The 19,470-nt window shown below is 43.5% G+C and overlaps 1 protein-coding gene across 2 annotated transcripts in view; it reads right to left on the bottom strand.

The window, feature by feature from the left end:
- Nucleotides 1–7,703: 7,703 nt before the first annotated feature.
- The window catches only part of STXBP5L (syntaxin binding protein 5L), a 443,298-nt gene continuing 431,531 nt past the window's right edge, over nucleotides 7,704–19,470 (bottom strand). For both annotated transcript variants that reach the window (XM_075000721.1, XM_075000731.1), the window contains 5 exons: nucleotides 16,806–17,166; nucleotides 15,066–15,231; nucleotides 12,286–12,397; nucleotides 11,624–11,844; nucleotides 7,704–10,287 (listed from right to left, as the gene is read on the bottom strand). In XM_075000721.1, the coding sequence (XP_074856822.1) occupies nucleotides 10,246–10,287; nucleotides 11,624–11,844; nucleotides 12,286–12,397; nucleotides 15,066–15,231; nucleotides 16,806–17,166 (902 nt within the window). In that variant the 3' untranslated portion in view covers nucleotides 7,704–10,245. The remainder of the gene's footprint in view (nucleotides 10,288–11,623; nucleotides 11,845–12,285; nucleotides 12,398–15,065; nucleotides 15,232–16,805; nucleotides 17,167–19,470) is intronic.

The following is a 19,470-nucleotide window of genomic DNA, read 5'->3' as shown; positions in this document are numbered from 1 at the left end:
CACCTGGTCAAATGTTAGCATGTGCGCTTTCTGTTGGTGGAATGTTTTGCCTCCAGCCACTTTCAAAAGTGTTTTCATTCATAAATCAGAGCTCTTCTGAGAACAGAGCTGTCATCATGGAATTGAAGCTGGGAATTCAGAAAAAGTTGAACATAAGTTCCTGCTGTCTCAAAGATGTCTTCAGTGTCCCCTGAAAGTATGTCAACACTGCAATAGAAGACCCAAGGTACCAAGTTTCAGGGTCCAGATCAGTTGACTCAGGCTTGTGAGACTCAGGCTGCAAGCTAAAAATAGTAGTGTGATTGCTCGGGCAGGAATCTGGGCTATGAACCCTTGTTAGGGGTCGATCTCAGGCCTGGTCTGCTTCTCAAATCTGAACATCAAGACTGCAATTTTTACCTTCACAGCCCAAGCCCTGAGAGTCCCAGTCCAGCAACAGCTGTGCCACAGGTTTTTTTATTGCAGTGTAGTTAACTCTTCCCAGGTCTGTATGTCCTTTCTTTGCTACCCACAGTGCCACCAAAGAATAGAGGTGTTGCTCAGCTCTGGCTAAAAGTTTCTCTTTGTTCCATTCTATTGCAGAGTTAAGCACCAGCACTAGGTTCTTCAGTGAGACCTTCCCTCCCTCTTCTAGGTGTTTCTGGGTCCCTTTTTGGAGCATAGCATCTTCGAGGGATGGAAACTACTTTGTCTTAAAGCACCTTTATTAATTGCACTCATGATAGCTGCAAAGTACAGGAATTAAACTCACTTTTACTTCCAGGAAAGCTCAGTTTTTAGAGTTTCCTTGGACTTTATTCTGGAGAGACATTCTGAGTTTCAGGTTAATGACTCTCTCATTTCACCTTTCTTGTGTCTCAGGTTTGGTCTACACTAGAACATTATATTGACATGAGTTTGCTTGTCAGCCTAGGTCTGCATGTGTTTACACTCAAATTTGTTGCTGGCTGACATTAGTGCCTTGATACAGTGGTGCAGTAATGCATCTCCCTGAATGGTATTGAGTTATGGTAAACCTACTGAGAACAACACTGTGTGAGCATTGATTCTGCCTGACCTATGGCATCATTAACAGGCTGCCAGCAGCTGCCCACATTGCCCAGTAGTGACCGTTCTGGTCAAGATAGTGAACTGCATTATGCTGTGGTTGCGAAAACAAGAAGCTTAACACCCTCTTTAAAATCCTCCTGAATTTTTGAAAGGCTTTTTCTTTATTGTCCACTTTCCTGGGTACATCTACCAGCTCTCTCTTATTGTGAGTAACTGGCCAACCAACCATGACAGCTTCACATATGGGACACTTTTCTGCCTGGAGTAGCCAGGAGATACTGGATTTCCACTGTCTGTGGGAAGAAAAGTCTGCGCAGACACGACTGTGGACAAGATATAGCCATATGGGCTAGGTCTACACTAGCTGTGGAAGGCTGAACACTTAGGTCAATGTCGAACCGGGAACTCCTTGCAAGCCACAAGGAATTAAGGAATGGCCAGGGGAGGAGCACTGCTGGCGACATTCTGCAGTGAAGATGGTGACCAATGTCGATGGCTGCAAAATTGATTGTAGGTATGCAACTGGCGTACCTAAAAGTGCATAGCAGCAGTCAGCATTCCCGGTAAGTCTAGATGTAGCCATGGACTTCTGTGAAAAGATGGCACAGAGGTTATAGGCAAAGTGGTGATAGGGACCAGCAGCAATACCATGTGAAATGAAAGGAATGGACCTAAGACAGGCATACTACAAGGCTAATGATTAATCTAGTGCTGAGACACTGGTCTACCACTTTTACAATGACCTGCATGCCACTCTTGGCAGAGACCTCCCCAAGAAGAGCACTTTGGATATGTATACTTGTGAACAGCAAGGGGGAAGAGGAGGGACCTGGCAGTTGGGACATCTAGCTCTGCCATGAGCCAGGATCTTTTTGAGATGCACCACAGTCTGGCCAGTTCCATCAGCTAAGTGCAGAGAAGGTGAGGAAGTGTAAGGAACTTCAAGTAAGGGTGCATGCATTTTTCATTACTATGTTTAAATATCCAGGTGGTACCCCACCCAACTGCAAGTTGGCAGGAGTCAGGTATTGGCTTTTCATTGTTTTACTTCCTAGAGGACTTAGTGGTACAACAAACAGAGGTAGAGAGAGAGAGAGAGAGAGATCAATTTTTCCTTCCCTTGTAGGGTGGGGTGCGTGGGCTGCTGTTTATGTTCATAGAGTGTTTCCTTATATCTTCTCATGAGAGATCCTGATGAAACTTTCATGGTGGCACTCTGTACCTCTCCCAGAAGTCTTCTGAGGGGCGATGCCTCATTTCATCCTCCACAGCAGGACACTTTCCCATGCCACTGAATGCTGCTTTCGCAGATGCCATTGCAGTAAACAGGCTAGTGGGGCACCACCAGTAGGGGTTACTTTATTACCCTGAGGAGTAAAATACCAACTAAAATTATCACTGCCAGTGGAAAACAGTGCCACTATTCATTACACTGTACTCATATCCATGGAAATAGAAGTCAAAGAGACAGCTGCTTCTTGAGTGTTACTTACAATCTTGAATTGTTTTTGCTGTGTCCTACAACAAACCGTCCTCAAAAAATCTTCATGTTGCCAGTGGTGCAGTTCTTCTGTAGTGGTGCAAATACTGAAGGATGGATTCTTTGGGGTTTGTAATGCTCATGAATGATAACAGAGCTCTTCAAGGTGAATGACATGAAGTCTGATCTATTTTAAAATGGTGTGAAAATAATGGCACATGTATAGCATTAGGGGGTGCTGAATGTGGCATGCTGGGAATTTTACCTCTTCCCCCGCCCCCCATTCTCCCACTCACCCCTGCATGATTAATTTCTGCCCCAGAATTTTGCAAAAGATGGTGCACTGGATAACGGTGAGTGGCTCACTCGCATCGCTACCCATGATGTACTTCACCGTACACTGGCACACACTGCTGGTAATTACATGCAACACTGGTGTAAGGCATCAAGTATGCACTCACCTGCGTGATGGGCTAATTGCAGTGACTTTAGACTGATGCAACTTGCATCTACCAAAGTTTTTATAATGCAGACATGGCTGCTGGCTCTTCCTGTTGCACCAGAGGGCATGGCACTCCCTCACTGACGTCTTAAGTATCTCCCAATCAATCGTTTTATTGTGAAGGTTGAAATAAGGGACAGACTCCACAATAACAGCTCAGTAAAGTATCCCCATGAGGTGGGTCAAAAGTATATGGCCATAAGGCCATGTCTACACTTGGCCAAAATTTCAAAAGGGCCATGCTAAGGGCCAGATCGGAGAATACTGAGGCAGCTTGCTGCCAGCTGCAGCACTTTGTAAGTGCCACACGTCGATCACATGGGGCTCGTCTACGCGGGGCCCTTTTCGAAAGGACCCCCACCCCATCAGCTGATAGGAATAAGGGGACTGCGACGTTTGTGGGGCCCTTTTCAAAAGGGCCCCATGAAGACGAGCTGCGCATGCTTGAAACACGGCACTTTCAAAGTGCTGTGGCCGGCAGCATGCTAGTGAGGTGCCAAATATTCATTTCAGCGCCTCATTAGTATTCTCCGATTTGGCCATTAGCATGGCCCTTTTGAAATTTTGGCCAAGGGTAGCCAGAGCCTAAGTGTTTGTTAATCCTCTGTTGTAAAAGTGGTAGCACCAAAGGCGCATTTTCTTGCTCTCCAACTTGTATTTGTGGTTTGCTCAGACTTCATCTGCTGCTGCCAGCTAGTACATGTTCCAGGCACTACCATTTGGTAAGTGCTCTGTGGGTCATAGTTTGCAACGTGACAATCTGTAAGTGCTGTTGCTGGGTAGGATGAGAAAAGAGAGCCATATCCTGAGGGATGATTGCTTGCTAGTAATTCTCTATATCTTGCTCTGTCTTCTCTTGCCTCCCATCCCATTACCCTTCCCTTCCCCTAGGCAGAATAAGTTGGTGTTCCGCTCTGGGCTTAGTTTGCGTGGAAGGGAGGTGGACGGGTATTTGCTTACTAGGTTTGCCTGAGATTTTTGTTTCTTTGCAAGTGGAGCAACAGGTCATAAGTACTCCACCTGTAAACCTGTTCACCTCTCAGCTGAGGGGCAGGGCCATGTACAGCAGCCTGTCACGTGCAGAAAGACTGTACAGCTATCTAGTCCTTGGATGGGGGTATACCATGGTGAGGGTATTTCCCGCTGGGTCAGGTACGTTGTTAAAAAATCACTGTGCACAACTGATGTGGAGCTGGGTGAGCAGCTCTGTTCGTACGCTAGAAGACCAGCTAACAAAAGTGCTGTTCCACGGGTTGAGAGATTTGCCTTAATGTGTGCAGCACATCTGTTTTCTGCAGTTCCTGTGCTACTTTGTTTTCTAACGTGCTTTGGCTAGTACAAAATGACCTTCTAAGCAAATGGTACAGCTGTAATGTACTCAAAGCTTTGGGGCTGGGGGGTGGTGGGGGGGGGTCCAAAGGCACTTCAGTGATTTGGGAACAAAAGTCCCACTGATTGACACTGGAATCTTAGGAAGGCATGCTTGAGCCAAGGCAGTACAGCAGTGACAATCCTAATGGGTAGGTAAACATAAAGCTCCTTGTTTGCTTCCCTGCTGTGCCTGTATGTTGTGGGAGTCCTAGAAAAAATGAAAATACAGAAAACCCCCCATATGTGTGATTTCAGCTTGCACTTAACTTACGTTAACACGACTTAAATGCTAGTCGAAATCTTGGGGTTCCCAGGGGCTAGCGGGAGTGCAGATGCTCCCCATTCCAGCCCTGGCTCTCCCAGCAAGGAGAAGCCAGGAAGAAGCTGCTTTGCTGTGCTGGGGGAGCTGGAGGACAGGCAGCTGCGGTGGTGTGGACTCTCCCAGCTGGGGGAAGCCAAGGAGAAGCTATGCCTGGCTGCCAGAGTTGGTAAATTTCCTGGTTCCTGCCACCACCTGACTTGTGTGCAATCTGACTTATGTGAGGGTGCACAGGAGTGGAACCCACACACAACTTGGGGGTCTACTGTACAGAAATAATGGCCTAAGAGACTAATGTAGAATGTGTAGTTAGTGGGGTATGACCTAGTATGGAAATTGTAAGCTGAAAAAAGCTATATGTAGACATACTAACAGTAGAAGGGATGCTTAAACACATGGAATGTGCATTATCAATCCTTTACCTAACTACATACCCCCACACCAGTGTTTGAAAAAAGAGAGCTACAAAGAATGATGTCAGTTCTTTCCTTTATTTTCTGTCAATCATATCTTTCAGTGGGAACTCAGAACAGCTTCAATCAAAGGTGCCTTAATTTACCTTTGTGAGGCCAAATTTAGGATACCTGTCAAAACAGTAAAGGGTTAGTGGAGCAGAAGGAGGATGTGGTTTACTCCTGTATTTAACCTTCATTTTGAAAGATAGGTGGTGATTCATTAATAAAAAACACACATAATTTATCCACAGTTCCTCGACAGAGCCAGAATATTGGACACTAATTGAAAAAGTACAATATTTTGATTTTAGTCAATCACATAAAAGAAAACACATGTATGGAAACTCTCTGATGTGACTTACACCTAGATGAAGTTTAGTCCACAACTGTAAACATATAACTCATTGAGAGAGAGTGAGTGTGTTCTTACTGAGACCGTACCAAGGCAAAATTAATAAAGACGGAAGTAGATTGTGTTTGCATTCACCTTTAGATCTTGAAAACTGACATGGGCTACCCCAGAGTATTTAAAGGGTGCAATTAGATGCAATCTGGCAATTAGCTTGTGATATAATACACAATTTATAAATAGCATAATCCTGAGGCTGAATACAGCATTTACATTAGCTGTGATGTTTTTCGTGTTAGATACATCCAGAATTGTTTTTTATTTTACAATTTATTTATTATAATACACACAAAGAATTGGGTGTGAGATGGTCTCTAAAAAAAAGAAAATATGTAAAAAAATTGTACAGTGAATTTAATGTCATACAATGTCTGCTAGTCAAATCAAATGTCTGCTGCTATTTAAATATTTATGCACAAACTATATTCTGTTTTATAAAGAGAAAAAAGTCTAATCTGGATTGAGAAATACAGTCAGACCATTTCTACTGCAGAGTATATATAGTTGGGTCATAGGAATGTAGAAAAAAAATCTTATGTGATTATAGATAATAAATCCTGATACTTTTTTGGAATTTCATTAGTGGCTTTTTTATTTTAATTCAGGATTGAACTTTAAAGGGGTCTGCATCTCAGAGCTGGCTGCTTATAAAACAATTCTTGCTAGTAAGGACTATCTTAATGAGAAATCACATAATGAATCTAATTTATTTTATCTGCATATTACACCCCTAATTCTGTGTGTTACAATTCTGTATATCTGATTGCTTTAGATTGTGAGTGAAAAATGTATTTTCTGCCATAACAAAAAATGTTAACTGAGCAATATTATGCCAAAAGGCTAGAGAGAGTCTTTTATATTTTAATCTCTCTGTAGTTTGTACTAAGTGTTCAGAGGTTGACAGAGACATAGTTATGGATTTTGCAGGAGCTGGTGCTGGCTTGGTTGAAAAGGTGAAAGCAATTTGATTTTTAATATTCTCCTTAAAGAGCCTACTGGCCTCATCTTCCTCTCAGAAAATAGAATCATTGCTATGCTTGTCAGCTTGAAGGCTGCAGCTTTATTACTCTTGTTATTAACAAAAATGGTTAGGGTAGGCCTTTTAAAAATCCTACACTTCTCCTCATTTCACAAGAAACTAGCAAGCTGGGCTTCCGCCTCCCTCATAACATTTTAAGGTGAAGGCTTTTCCCACATCCACGGTAAATCTCAATAGAAAGCATTAACAGTGTGCACTAACAAACTTATACAACATATACATTACATATATATATTTATATATATAGAATGTCCTATATACAAACATATACAATTTGTTAGATCTCTATAGTCTACAAGAAAATTGATAATTATAGTCACAAGAGCTGAACATTACAGAAACAGGAAGTTATAACTTTCTGGAAAGATGTACAATATGCCATAGATGAAAGGAAGATACAGTTGTGACCTCATGGGGAATTTTTCTAGAGAAAAAGATGAAGGATTTAAATATTATAAATTGGAGGGTTGGAGAATCTAAATTCTTCTCTTGTGAACAGGCCAATTGAAAGCTATTGGCTGGCTTTCCTTCTGCAGCTTGGCTGTAGAGACTATTAATAGAGCCCATGTAATGTAAATTACCTACTGGAGGCACATTCGCCTTGGTGCAGGCTGTAGCTGTTGAACAATTAAACTGACTTGTGCAACTGCTTCATGACTAAGGGGATGTCTTCACATGCCAGCAGATCAGCACTGCTGCAGTGAGTTTCTTTTAGCTGGTCTGGTGAAGACCAGCTAAATGGATGGGAGAGAATTCTGTCAATGTGTGTTCCACCTCTCTGAGAAGTAGCAGGGAAGCCAATAGGAGATGATTTCCCATTTATGCAGTGTCGTCCATTGTAAGTGGATCTAACAACACTGACTTCAGTTATAGTAACAGAGAGGAAGCGGTGCTAGTCTATACACTATCAAAACACAAAACAGTCAAGTAGCACTTTAAAGACTAGCAAAATGGTTTATTAGGTGAGCTTTCATGGGACAGACCCACTTCTGGCTGTGGTCTGAAGAAGTGGGTCTGTCCCACGGAAGCTCACCTAATAAACCATTTTGCTAGTCTTTAAAGTGCTACTTGACTGCTTTGTGTTTTGACCTCAGTTACGTTATTCATGTAACTGAAGTGGCGTTAAGTTAAATTGATTTACCTTGATAGTGCAGCTCAGCCCACAGTGAGCTCTAGCATATGGCTAAGGAGTCTCCTATTTCATTCAGGATCATTTGTCCCTGAACTGATGCTAAAGCAACAGTTCTGCCTAAAAAAGCCAGGAATTTCTATACTACAGTACAGAACTAGTTCTATCCTAAATCACTCACCAAGCTTCCCCTGAGTTTGTCCACATGTGATATAGTTGTGGGTACTGCAAAGCCATTGAAGAGGTGTAAGGGGCACATGGTTAAATTAATATAGAAACAAGTGGGGTAAGTTACAGAATGAATTTGTGTCCCAGGCAGAATGATTTTCCTTCTGCATCTTTATCTGTGTGGTCTGACCCTAACCCAGCAACAGTTCAAATATCTTCTCTAGTCTTGCAGCTAACTTAGGGAACATATCCTCTCTCTATGGTGTTTAAATCACTAATAATCAGGGCATGTCAGACTAAGTAAAGGCTCAAGCACCTGTAGTATAAACATGCAATTCACAGAGGGGCTGGATTAGCCATAATGCTTTTTAGAGGCCTAGGGTGAGCTAAAACGGTCAACGCCATCAATCATTTTAACTGTGGCTGCAGCAAAATTTTAAGTCTGTAAAGCAAAAACTTCACACTGAACCATAACTCTTTAACCTTAATGCCAGGCCAAACTTGTGCCTTAACTCTCATAATGCCAGATTCTGGAGTGAGTCAAAAATCTATATTTAAATTAGAGCTGAATTAAATATACACTAGGCGTTTTTGCCAGTGAGCACCCATCCACCAGAGAAGCTATCAGAAAGAAGTGGCTGAGTGAGAGACAGCATTGCTGCCATTAAAATGCAGAATCAAGAGCAGCGCCTTGTGGGTCAAGTGTGTGCGCCTTAAATTGTCATGATACCAACATGTATGGATATCTGGGAGGGCTGCAGCTGCTTTCTTGGACTGTTTTTCTGCAAAATGAATTTGCCTGATGCAAAGCGTCTCTCTCTCTCTCCACTTAGTTTGTACTTGGGCACAGTTGGTGGGAAGTAGCATCTTGGCATCATGTTCCCAAGCCAATTTTAGAATCCATCTGACTTCACAGTTGGTTACTTTAGAAATTACGATGAAGTATAACTGAGCTGGGGCAGGATACTGACTTATGATAAACTGCTGTGGAAAAGATCTCCGGGAAGTGAGGAGAAGTAAAAACCCATAGTAGAAATGAGCAAGTAGTTTAGGTAGGCATTTACGCTAGTGGAACATAGCTGCAATGAGCTCCTGAATTCGTCACTCCTCATCCCTGGGGCATTGTTTAACACTCACTTTGCACAGATTTCAAGTGATACACTAGGCAAGATAGTGGAGAAAACTGGTCTAGTTAAAGTTACATCTATGGGTCTTTAAAGCTATTGTGATCTTTAGCCAGCCAGCTTTAAATATGGTTACTGTGCAATTTCCTTAGCAACACTTCAGTAGAATATGAACTTGTTCCTGCAAGATGCTGAAATCATGGAGTTGAGGGAATTTACCAGTTTGACCCACTGGGCCCTCAATTTTCTTCAGTTTAATTGAATAAATTACTGACTCACCTTCTACTATTGGGGAAAAAAAAAAAGCAACCAAGTGATTCAGACCCACCTGGTGTGACAAATGTTAGCACAGCCCTCTCGGCGCGTGCTTCAGATGAACCTAGTGAACTGTGCACAACTGTCAGAAAATTAGTATTTACGGAAGGTGTCGCCTGCACTCCTTGGCTTGTAAAAACATCCCCTACTCTCACTTCAGTGACATCCTCAACTGGCTCCTACTCAAACACTAAACATACATAGCATTTCTATTGGATTTGGAGGTTAGTTTATTCTTTGGATAGGAATTAAATAGCACTCCTGCTTTCAAGCTAAGATTTTTTCCAAGGAAAAGAACTAGCAGCAAATAAGAAAAGGCAGCTCATCTAGTTTTTCTGATGAGTAGCAGCAGCCATGCTTGAAATGTACTGGCTGTTTGTAGTGTAGTTTTTAAAAATAAAGATTTTTGCTTTTTTAAATATTTTTTTGCTCAGCATAGAAATAAATCCCTTTTTCTTCGGTCACAACATGCTTTCTTTTCCTGTGTTTTTAAGATGTTGATTAGTCATGCAAAATTGTATTCATTTCAGTAAGTGCATTATCATTCTAGTTTGTACAGGATATTTTTAACCAGAGACACTCTCCACAGTTCATTCTAGAGCTTCTGAAAAAAGCTACATGCCCCCATGACTTCAGTTGTTCGTGGAAAAAGATATACTACACATGAGCCAGGTATTTTGACAAAGACCAATGGAAGTCTAGGCTCAATTCCGTGTGTTATAAAATTTCTCCTTGACTCCCCGCTTGCAGCGAATCCAAACACATAACAAGAAAACATTTCCTAGGAGGAAGTCTTGCTTCTGGCCAGTGACTAGTAGCATTGGGAAAAAGTTCCACTTCCCTGAACAGAGTCCTCATGAAAGTCAAGCAGCTTCTTTAAAAGTCTAAAACTGGTACCATTTCTTGTCCTTGTATTTCAGCATCAACTACAGAGATGAGAAATAAGCAAAATAAGAATTAGATACACAAATGTATTTTGCTGATGGTAAAACTTGCGCCAAGTTAACATGTGATAGAACTCCACTGAGGTAGTGATGATGTACCAAAAATGAAGTAGGTCTGTTAAGTGTCATGGACTTCATAATGAAGCAGAAAATTTGGAGCAAACAGTAGAAGGTTGTGCTTTGCTAAACATGTCATATCCACTTTCTGCTGTGAAAGCCTTTCCCTCTCTCCTGCGCACTAAACCTCCCCAAGACATATTACTTACCCCTAACTCTTGTTCACTGCAGAAACACTTCTTATGGAATTCCTATGTGAGCACTCTGGTGTTAGCATAGGGCGATGTAGGAACATGAGGCACTGGTTATGCTAGGTGCCTCTAGAGTACCATCTGTCAGCACCTCTATGCATCTCCTTGAGAGTATTTTTTGTCTCTGGTTAATAACAGCCAATAGAAAACTCAAAAGAAACCAAATACAAACATTCTACCTGAGGTGCTGGGGTAGTTGGTAATCCAGCCGTGCAGATAACTGCAACGATTATTCCAGTTAAATATTCTTTAATGTTCTTACTTGTCTTTTCAATTGATTCCCACTCTTAGGACTGTGCCAGAGGATGACATCTTTGCAATTTTACAGTGCAAATGTCTCCGTGCTAAGCAGTCTGTTTAGAGCAAACCAGTTTAGCACAAAACACCAGGGTCATATCCCCTGTTCCAGTTTCCTCCTCCCTTCCCCTACTCATGTGCCCAGAGTGAAAGAAGTATTGCAGGAACCACAGGTATTGGTGACATCTCATGTGTCTCTCTCTTGCTCATGGCATATAGGCTCATTTCCTGAGTTACTGAACTGTTTTGGTCTAACTGAAGTCTTTGAACTTAATATAGGGATACTCAGGTGAAATGTAATGGCCCGTAAAATATGGAGGTGAGACTAGACAAGCTGACCATCTCTTTTAGCCTTAAACACTGTGAAAATGTGGCATGAGTATAATCAAAGCAGATGGCTGCCTGACTTTGCAAAGAGCCTGAAACAACAGCCCTGAGGTGGGAAACTGCCCCATTCCTTTCAGTCAGTGCAGATGAAAATAATGATACTTTGCTGCTTCTCAAAGCATGTAGGAAAAGAGAGGAAGTGTCACAAAATTAAGATCTAGACCAGTGTTCCTCACTGTGTGGGGGAAGGCACTGATTAGTTAAGGAAACGATACCTGGAGGGCTGCGATTGGTTTAATGTTCCTGAAGGAAGTTCAGCTTTCTTAATTTTGGGTGACCCTGGTTAGCATGAGCTCTCTCCCAGCATGCATGTGTATGACTCATACCTCATGTGCATGTTTGGAAAATGCCTCTGCACTAGCCATCATGCTGGCCGTTTTTTCATCCAGTTCTCCCAGTCTCTGTCCTCTCTCATCAAGGGCGAGGCGTGCACGAGCCAAGTCTCCAATTACTCCCCCCGCAGCTCCTTTCATACCTTCGATACCACCCGAGCCAGGAATGTGCTGAGCCAGGCTCCGAGAGGCCTTTCCTGCCGAAGCCTCGCCAACTGCACAGGGAAAACGGATGCTTAGGTGGGTGCTAAGTCATTCCCCCACTGACAACTAGGGAGTTCTTTGCTAGTTTCTCAATCCCTTGCTGCTATTTGGGGTAGACTGTGGAACGCAAAGATTGCCTCTAGCAATCCAGGCAGGTTTGATACGAAAGCCTTCTTCAGCCTGTGCTTCAGTAACTGCAGAGATGGGGCATATTTTATTGTTCACTTGTTCTTACTGGGAAGGAAGGAAACACTTTGGGTAGATGGTAACCAGGCTCTGAAAGATCAAGTTCTTGCTCCTCATAGCAGCTTCTGGGACAAATTCTCTTCCCTCCCTCATACTGTTACCTTTAACATTTTTAACACCCCTTCCTTCTACATTACATGTGCTCTCCTTGCACAGGGTTACTGTTCTGTGTCTTCTGACCCTTAGTTTCAGTAAGAATCACTTACACAGCTCTTCTCTGTCAAAGGTCTGCCCACTTCCTCCGAACAGGCCCTTTAGAAAGCCTCTGTTCTGGGCTTCTGGTGTTTCCACTGGGGTAAACAAATCTCCAAGCATGTCCTAGCCAAAGTCAGACAGAAGAACACATTAGGAACCAGAGATGTGATTATTGTCATTCCCCGTAAATGTCTGAATTAGAATAGAATAAAAAACCGTTGACATCAGAGGATTGAAAAATAAAGGCTGAAATCTGATCTGTGTAGCTTGTTTTACTGCAAAATGAGAACTAGCAGGGACAATATTTGACTGTCTGTACAGTCAACTCTTTCAAAGCCCTCATAATATGAAAAGCACACTAATATTAAGCATCTGGTGTCTTGTTATTACTAGAGCTGGGTCAATAGTGCCGATAAAATGTCTAACAAAATCCACTTCATTTAAAAACTCCGTGTTCAATCTCCTTGTAGGTTCATATTTAATGACTGGAGAAAGGCACTTGTAATGAAGGCACAACAAACAAATATTGACTAAAATCAAGAGATCGCAATCGGTGGGTGAACAGCAGAAGAGACAAAGCTGTTGAAGAAATAACTTGTGAATTATGTGCTTTGCACTAGTGATCATTCAGGCAACCAGACTGCCAATGCGTCGCCAAGCGAAAATAATACACTTGCTGATAGGAAGTGATTTTTACAAAAAGGCCACTGGCTTTCTGCAGAGAGCTCCTCTCTCCATGCTAGCTGTACCTACCTCCCACTTTACTACTTACATAGCACCAACTGTGTGCAAGACATTGACAGGCACAGCTGGAGGTCCTGCGCCCAGAAAACTGACACCTGTAACCTTCAAATCAGTGATTATTTAAGAAACAACTATAACTGTCAAAGTTATTTGCAATCAGCTCAGATAACTACTTAACGTAGCTACCATTTGTGGGACAATGGCTTCAGCACATTAATATTACTGCTCTGCTGGCTGGTAGGTTAGGGTGAACGCCTGGCTCTCTCCCCATGCTCTTTCCACCGGCTCATGAGGGGAATACCGGGTGTATAAAGCTCTTGCTGTTCTGCTCTGTGAAGAAGCTATGATGTGAGTAGTGGGCATAGGGCAGTGTTGAGAGGTAAGAGCCTTATTCCCTTACTTGGGTTAACACAAGACTAGCCCATTTCCTCCTCTTAAACCCTCCTACAACAGAGTTAGAGTCCCTCCAATAATTTGGAAACAGTCACTTCAAACCCTCCTCCTCTCCAGAGAGCTCAAGCCTGGCTGCAACACTCATTCCTCGTTACAGTTCTGCAGTGTTGAGAATGCCAGCACTGCGGGATGACGTGGTACTCAGCGCATTCTAACAAGTGCTGGCTGTGCCATGTCTTTCATTTGGCATCCTGGTACTCCGCTAATTTGACAACCTCAAACTTACTTCCTTTTGTCACTGCTAAGCATCCTTCCTGAGTAACCCCATACATCCTTCCTGAGTAACCCCATACAATTCACATCCTCCAATGAACAAAATTTAGAGTGTAAAAAAATCTAACATGATGAACTAGCTTTTGTTTGGAATAAATGACTTGATTTAGATCATCTCCATAGCGGCTGTATTTTAATGTACAGTAGAACATGTGAAGCTTTACCCACCCGCAAATAAGGACTGTATCGCGTGCTGTAGTGGAAACTATGGTAAATAATTCAAAAGCATGTCTTAATCCCCAATGGATATTTTGAATGATTTTTAATGGTTTATAATCCAACTCAGAACACCTGCCCTCACGCTGCTGACCTCTCCTTTGTACCAATGACGTGATTCCTACAGGGCAAGCATGAGGTATACCTGGGATGCGTGGGGTGCACATGGGAGATGTGGCCTGCTGCTGCAGCTGCCTACACTGTCCTGTGCTATGAATACACAGGGAACTTTCCGTCTATAAGTTTATCAAGCTAGCACTGAAAAAAAGACAGACCAATTGTGTTCTCACAGAAGTTTCACGCGAGGTCATATCTTGCATTAAATCTAATGCCTGCCACATCTGCTGGCAATGTTACAGTCCAACTTTTTACCATTCTAACCATTCAAATCTTTAATTTATAATTAGTTAAATCTACTTTAATGACCTACTAATAAGCTTAGAAGGGGACTAAGTGCCATTACTTTGAGGAACCGACAAGTAAGAGAGAGTGGTTTCGGACAAATTGACCACTTACAAATAAACCATTTGCTCTTTGGGAACAAATCTTGTTCCAGAAGCATATCCCTGTGGTGTTTCCCCCATATTTAGCTGATTAAATGTTGTGTTGGTGTTTTGCATTCTTTCATAGGCTTAACACAAGGAACATGCTTATTAAAGTATTCCAATGGGAGACAAAGACACCTTAACATCTTTTTCCATTTTACTTCTTCCAAATGTAGGAGCTTTTCTCCTGACAAAACTGGAAAAACTAATGTAATTTGACATTTTCCATGCATGACACTGCAGACATTTATAAACATCCTGGACAACCTTTGCTATTTTATGTGGAGTTTCAGATTCCAGATTAAAATTATCTGAAAAAGGAACAGGTGACACAAGGTTTGAAACCAGAGGACATGGTGTTAACAGCTGAAAGCCTGAGACTGGTGTAAACCAATGTGATCAAGGCAGTGGCAGGAGGCTGGCTTAGGAGTGCTACAAATGTGCAGCCCTCCCCTGTAGAAAGCACAGCTCTGACAGTGGGAGCCTGGTGGTGCTCCAAAGGCTTCTCCACAATAAGAAAATGAAGCCGCACGTTTGCTTGCTAGATTTACAGGTCTTACCTGTAGATTGTCGCACATCTCCTGGCTGTATGTCAGGCGTTGGATCTCTGTGGGAGAGCTGAGATACAAAGCTTGCCCTTCATTGGTGAAACAAAATGTCCGTGCTATCCTCATGTCTGTTACAGGCAAATAGTTGACATCCAGCATTGGGCGAAGGCTGGGCAAGCTGCAGAGAAACAGATACCTGTGTTATGTTATGATTTAGAGAAAATGCTTTGATTCTATCCCATGAGTCAACCCCCAGGTGTAACTTAGTTTCCAGAATGCTGTGGTATTCAAGTGTGCTCCTACTCTTAAATGTGCCACTGTAAAATGGCACCTTCACATTACAGATCAGTTCTGTCTATGCATTGGTCTCACAGAAAACTTCAATGACCAACATAGGGTTTTAGGGCTAGCTCCATGAAAGGACTTAGACACCAAGATGCCACTTTCATTAAGTTCAACAAGAAATCCTGTGGCACCTTATAGACTAACAGAAATTTTGGAGCATTAGCTTTTGTGGGCAAAGACCCACTTCGTCAGATGCATTGTGATGAAGCAGGTCTTTGCTCACGAAAGCTTATGCTCCAAAATTTCTCTAAGGTGCCACAGGACTTCTTGTTGTTTTTGAAGATACAGACTAAAACGGCTACCTCTCTGATACTTTTAATTAAGTTGTCACTCAACATCTCAAAACCATGCTCAGTTGCCATCTAACCCTAGAGGAGCCTAACATCCCTGTGGCAAAAAAAGCCAAAAAACATGCACCTTGTGGTTTTCAAAGGTTTGAGTTTAGTTAAATTCAACCCAATATTGGACAGAGCTCTCACAGACACTGCTGCTTTACTGCCACTTTTCAACTTTCTCTCTCAGCAATTTTGATGGAGGAGCTCTCCAAAAAGGAATGCATTTTTTTAACAATGCATGGAATGGAATTTCGATGGGATGGTACTCCTGATAGATCTCTCAGAGTTAAATATTGTATATGACTTAGTCTGCTTGTTTTGGAGTAGTAATTTGTGAGTAGTCAGCCTGTGCAAGGGTGACAGTATCTTGCATAGATTTTTGGTATGTTTCTTATTCTTCCACTTCCAAACTCCTCTTTTCTGATGACAATTTTCCTTGGTTCTGCACAAATCAATAGATAAAGGAAGATTCTGAGAGTGAGAGTGATTTTTCTAATGCCCTAGCAGTTTGCTAAGTCAAATCAAAATTAACAAACCCTTAACTTCAACTATTAACAGAGAAGTAGCCGTGTCAGTCTGTACTCCAACAAAAGTCCTGTCTGGACAAGGTCCTGGCTGGGATGACTTAGTGGGGGTGGACTAGATGACCTCCTGAGGTCCCTTCCAGCCCTATGATTCTGTGTGATTCCCATAACGATTTAACTTCTGTGGAGAGACCAATCTTGGTAATGTGCAGCCAAAAACGTGAAAGCCAACACTTAGAAGTGACTGAAGAAAAAGGGGTTTCATGGAAGTTATTCTGCAACTTAAGTCACAGTGAGTGCTGCCGTTCCTGCCATGCTGTTACTATCAGAGATACTCATGGTCAGAAGGACGGCTAAATCACAGTACTTGTATACCAGAGCACAATGGGGTCAGTTTTTCTTTACATCTGTGCATCATAAAACCAAGCTCAGACACCCATTTGAGCAGGTTGCAGGTGGACAGTGAACCCACTGTTCATCCTGCTCCTTTTTACAAACAAACTTTGTTGCTTTTTACAATTTTATCTAATGATCAGCTAGGTAAGTACCTCATTGTCATGATGTGCCCATTGGCACAAAAACAAGCCAGGCAAACGCTGTTACACAGGGTCACCACATCTGCTCGCAGTAGGAAAGACGTTTCTGTGATGTTGTGAACATAGAGGCATGTCTGGGAAGGCAGGGAGAAAACTTTGGCTTGTTTTTCTGAGCAGATGACAGCAAACTGATGATCTCCCATGTCTTGGGAGGAGGAAGGAGAATGCATGACGAGTTTTCTTTTTCTCGTTTTTTCACTATCATCTGTGCTGTTTGGGTCCCTCCATACTTCATAGGGTGGGTGTATCAATGCTCCCATGCAGTCTAGGCATGAAAAAGTCAGCACTGCTCCTTTCAGCGTCAGTACCGTACCTGTAAAATACAATTTTCTAGCTTTGGCACAGGCTTTTCGAAAAAATCAGCAGTCACTAGTGCACATGTGCATCCTGGTCTGGTTTGCACCCAGTTTTCCCTTTAGGGGTACAGTAACACATTTCAGCCCTAGAGTAAGCTGCACAGTCAACTGCCCCACCTAACCTTTTGCTTCAAATGAAATACTTCTGTAGCAATGCAGAGGTGGTGAGCAAGCAAGCTGCAGTTATTGAAAATATTTCAGGCAACCTAAAATAAAATTCAATATAATGTACAACAGAGATAAAAATGGCTGATACTACTTCGACTGCTTGCTCCTATCTACTTGAGTTACGTGTGTGCATGCCGTGTGCACGACTGTTCGAAACTTTTACCCTAGCTGCTACCTGGCAGGTCAGCTGTAGTACTCCCTGGAGTGGTGCTCTGTTTGTGATCCTGCTCACCCATCCACCCCTCTGTTCCTTCTTATTCTTGTGCAGGCTGTTGGAAGTATGGCTGAGTGCTTTTTGCTACTCCCTGTCTCCCTAGCTCTTCACTTTATAAATAGATCTTTAGCATAGCCATTGTTTTCCAGTTAGTTAAAGTTAGGCAGTCAGTGGGTGGGGAAGGGTTCTCCTTCTCCCATGTCCCCTTCAGGGGATTGGGGCATGAAAAAGATTCCGGGGCTTTAAGCAGTGTAGCCCCTGCTTGAAGTCCATGCCAAGGAGTGACCTCACGAGTTCTGTCTTTGTTGTGATAAGTCCTGAATCTGCAGGAGTTTTGAGACCTGGACTTGTAAGGAGTGTGACTTCCGGTTCTTGACTGATTCAGCTCTTGGTGTCCACCTTCTGCAGCACGCCAGACTTCACGCTCATCACCCCGATCCTGTTCCCAGTACAGGTCTTCTCTCGGCACCAGTCCACCTCTCGATGCTGCGTTTTGTCTCGCTGCCAGTCCCCTTGTTGACACAAGTTCCCTTCTCAGCACTGGTCCAGTTCTTGGCACTGTGTTTTGTTTCAGCATTGTTCCCGCTCTCGACGCTGGTCTCCATCAGCACCTGCCAAGCTCTCGGCACTGCTTTTTATCTGGGACCTGCCTCGCGCCTCACACCAATCTCACTGGTCTCACTCACCTTACCAATCTCATCAGCACTCTCACTCCTGGCTCGACACCAACCACTCTTGGCCAATAGCCCTCCAGCCGGGGCAGCTTTGCCAGTGCCCTCCCTCTGCTATCGCCCTTTGAGGGGCCTCAACTGTGTCTGACTGCTCCATCCCAGCAGATCCCCACTTACAGAGGGACATGGGCATTTCTTAGTGGCATCCATCCCACTGGAAATTCTGGATACCTTGGGCATACCACCAGGCACAGGGCACCATGCCTCCTCTTCAGCCTCACCCTCTTACCTCCCCTCTGGCTCCCAAGGCTACAATTAGCTGTCTTCCTCTGGACCCTCACCCTTCCACTCCTTAGGAGGAAGATTCCCATACCCTGTCGCTGGATCAGCCAGAGGTTTTGGCACAGGCAGCGCCCCCGTTAGTTCCTCTGTCTTCTGTCCTGACTCAATGCACAGAGTTTATCGGTACGGTTCTTGAAGCCTTCTCAAGAAAAGGGTGTTTTTCCCCTGACCATCATTTCCAGGCTCTCGCCCAGCTCCTACACTCCCTGACCATGTTTCTGGTCATCACAGTCAACATAAGCCTGTGCCACATGGGAGTATGCACATGTGTAGATCCATTTACCAACCTGCACCTTCTCCCCCTCCAGGTGTGGTGGATGTCAGTGCATCGCCTCAGCTGGGACAGCATGCATATAGTCACCACAGTGCCACAACATGTCTCTGCTACCCTCTGCTGGTGGGTAAGTCCCCAAAATGCACTGGTCTGCATTTACTTCCATGGCCCCCAACCTTCTGTATCTCTGGTAATGGATGCATCTGCTTTGGGCTTGGGGGGCCCACCTGGAACATCTCACCACTCATGCTATGTGGTCATCAGAGGAGTTCTCTCTCCACATCAACGTGCATGAATTTTGTGCCATTTGCCTCACTTGTCTCACCTTCCTTCCTCATCTCTGTGGCATCTGTGTTCTGAGACACAACACCACGACCATGTACTACATCAGCTGTCAGGCGTGTGGTGGGGTGCATGTTCCACCCAGCTTTGTTCAGAGGCTCTGCGCCTGTGGGAGCTTTGCATAGCCCAGGCTATCCACATGGAGGCATCCTATCTCCTAATGGCCCAGAACCCAGCTGGCAGATCACCTCAGTCACTGACTCCTCGCTCGCAAGTGATCAATTCACGTCGATGTCTTCCAAAAGTGGGG

Source organism: Carettochelys insculpta, chromosome 1, assembly GCF_033958435.1.
Source record: "Carettochelys insculpta isolate YL-2023 chromosome 1, ASM3395843v1, whole genome shotgun sequence".
In the NCBI taxonomy this organism is placed as follows: domain Eukaryota; kingdom Metazoa; phylum Chordata; order Testudines; family Carettochelyidae; genus Carettochelys; species Carettochelys insculpta.
This window is presented reverse-complemented; position numbering and strand designations above follow the sequence as displayed.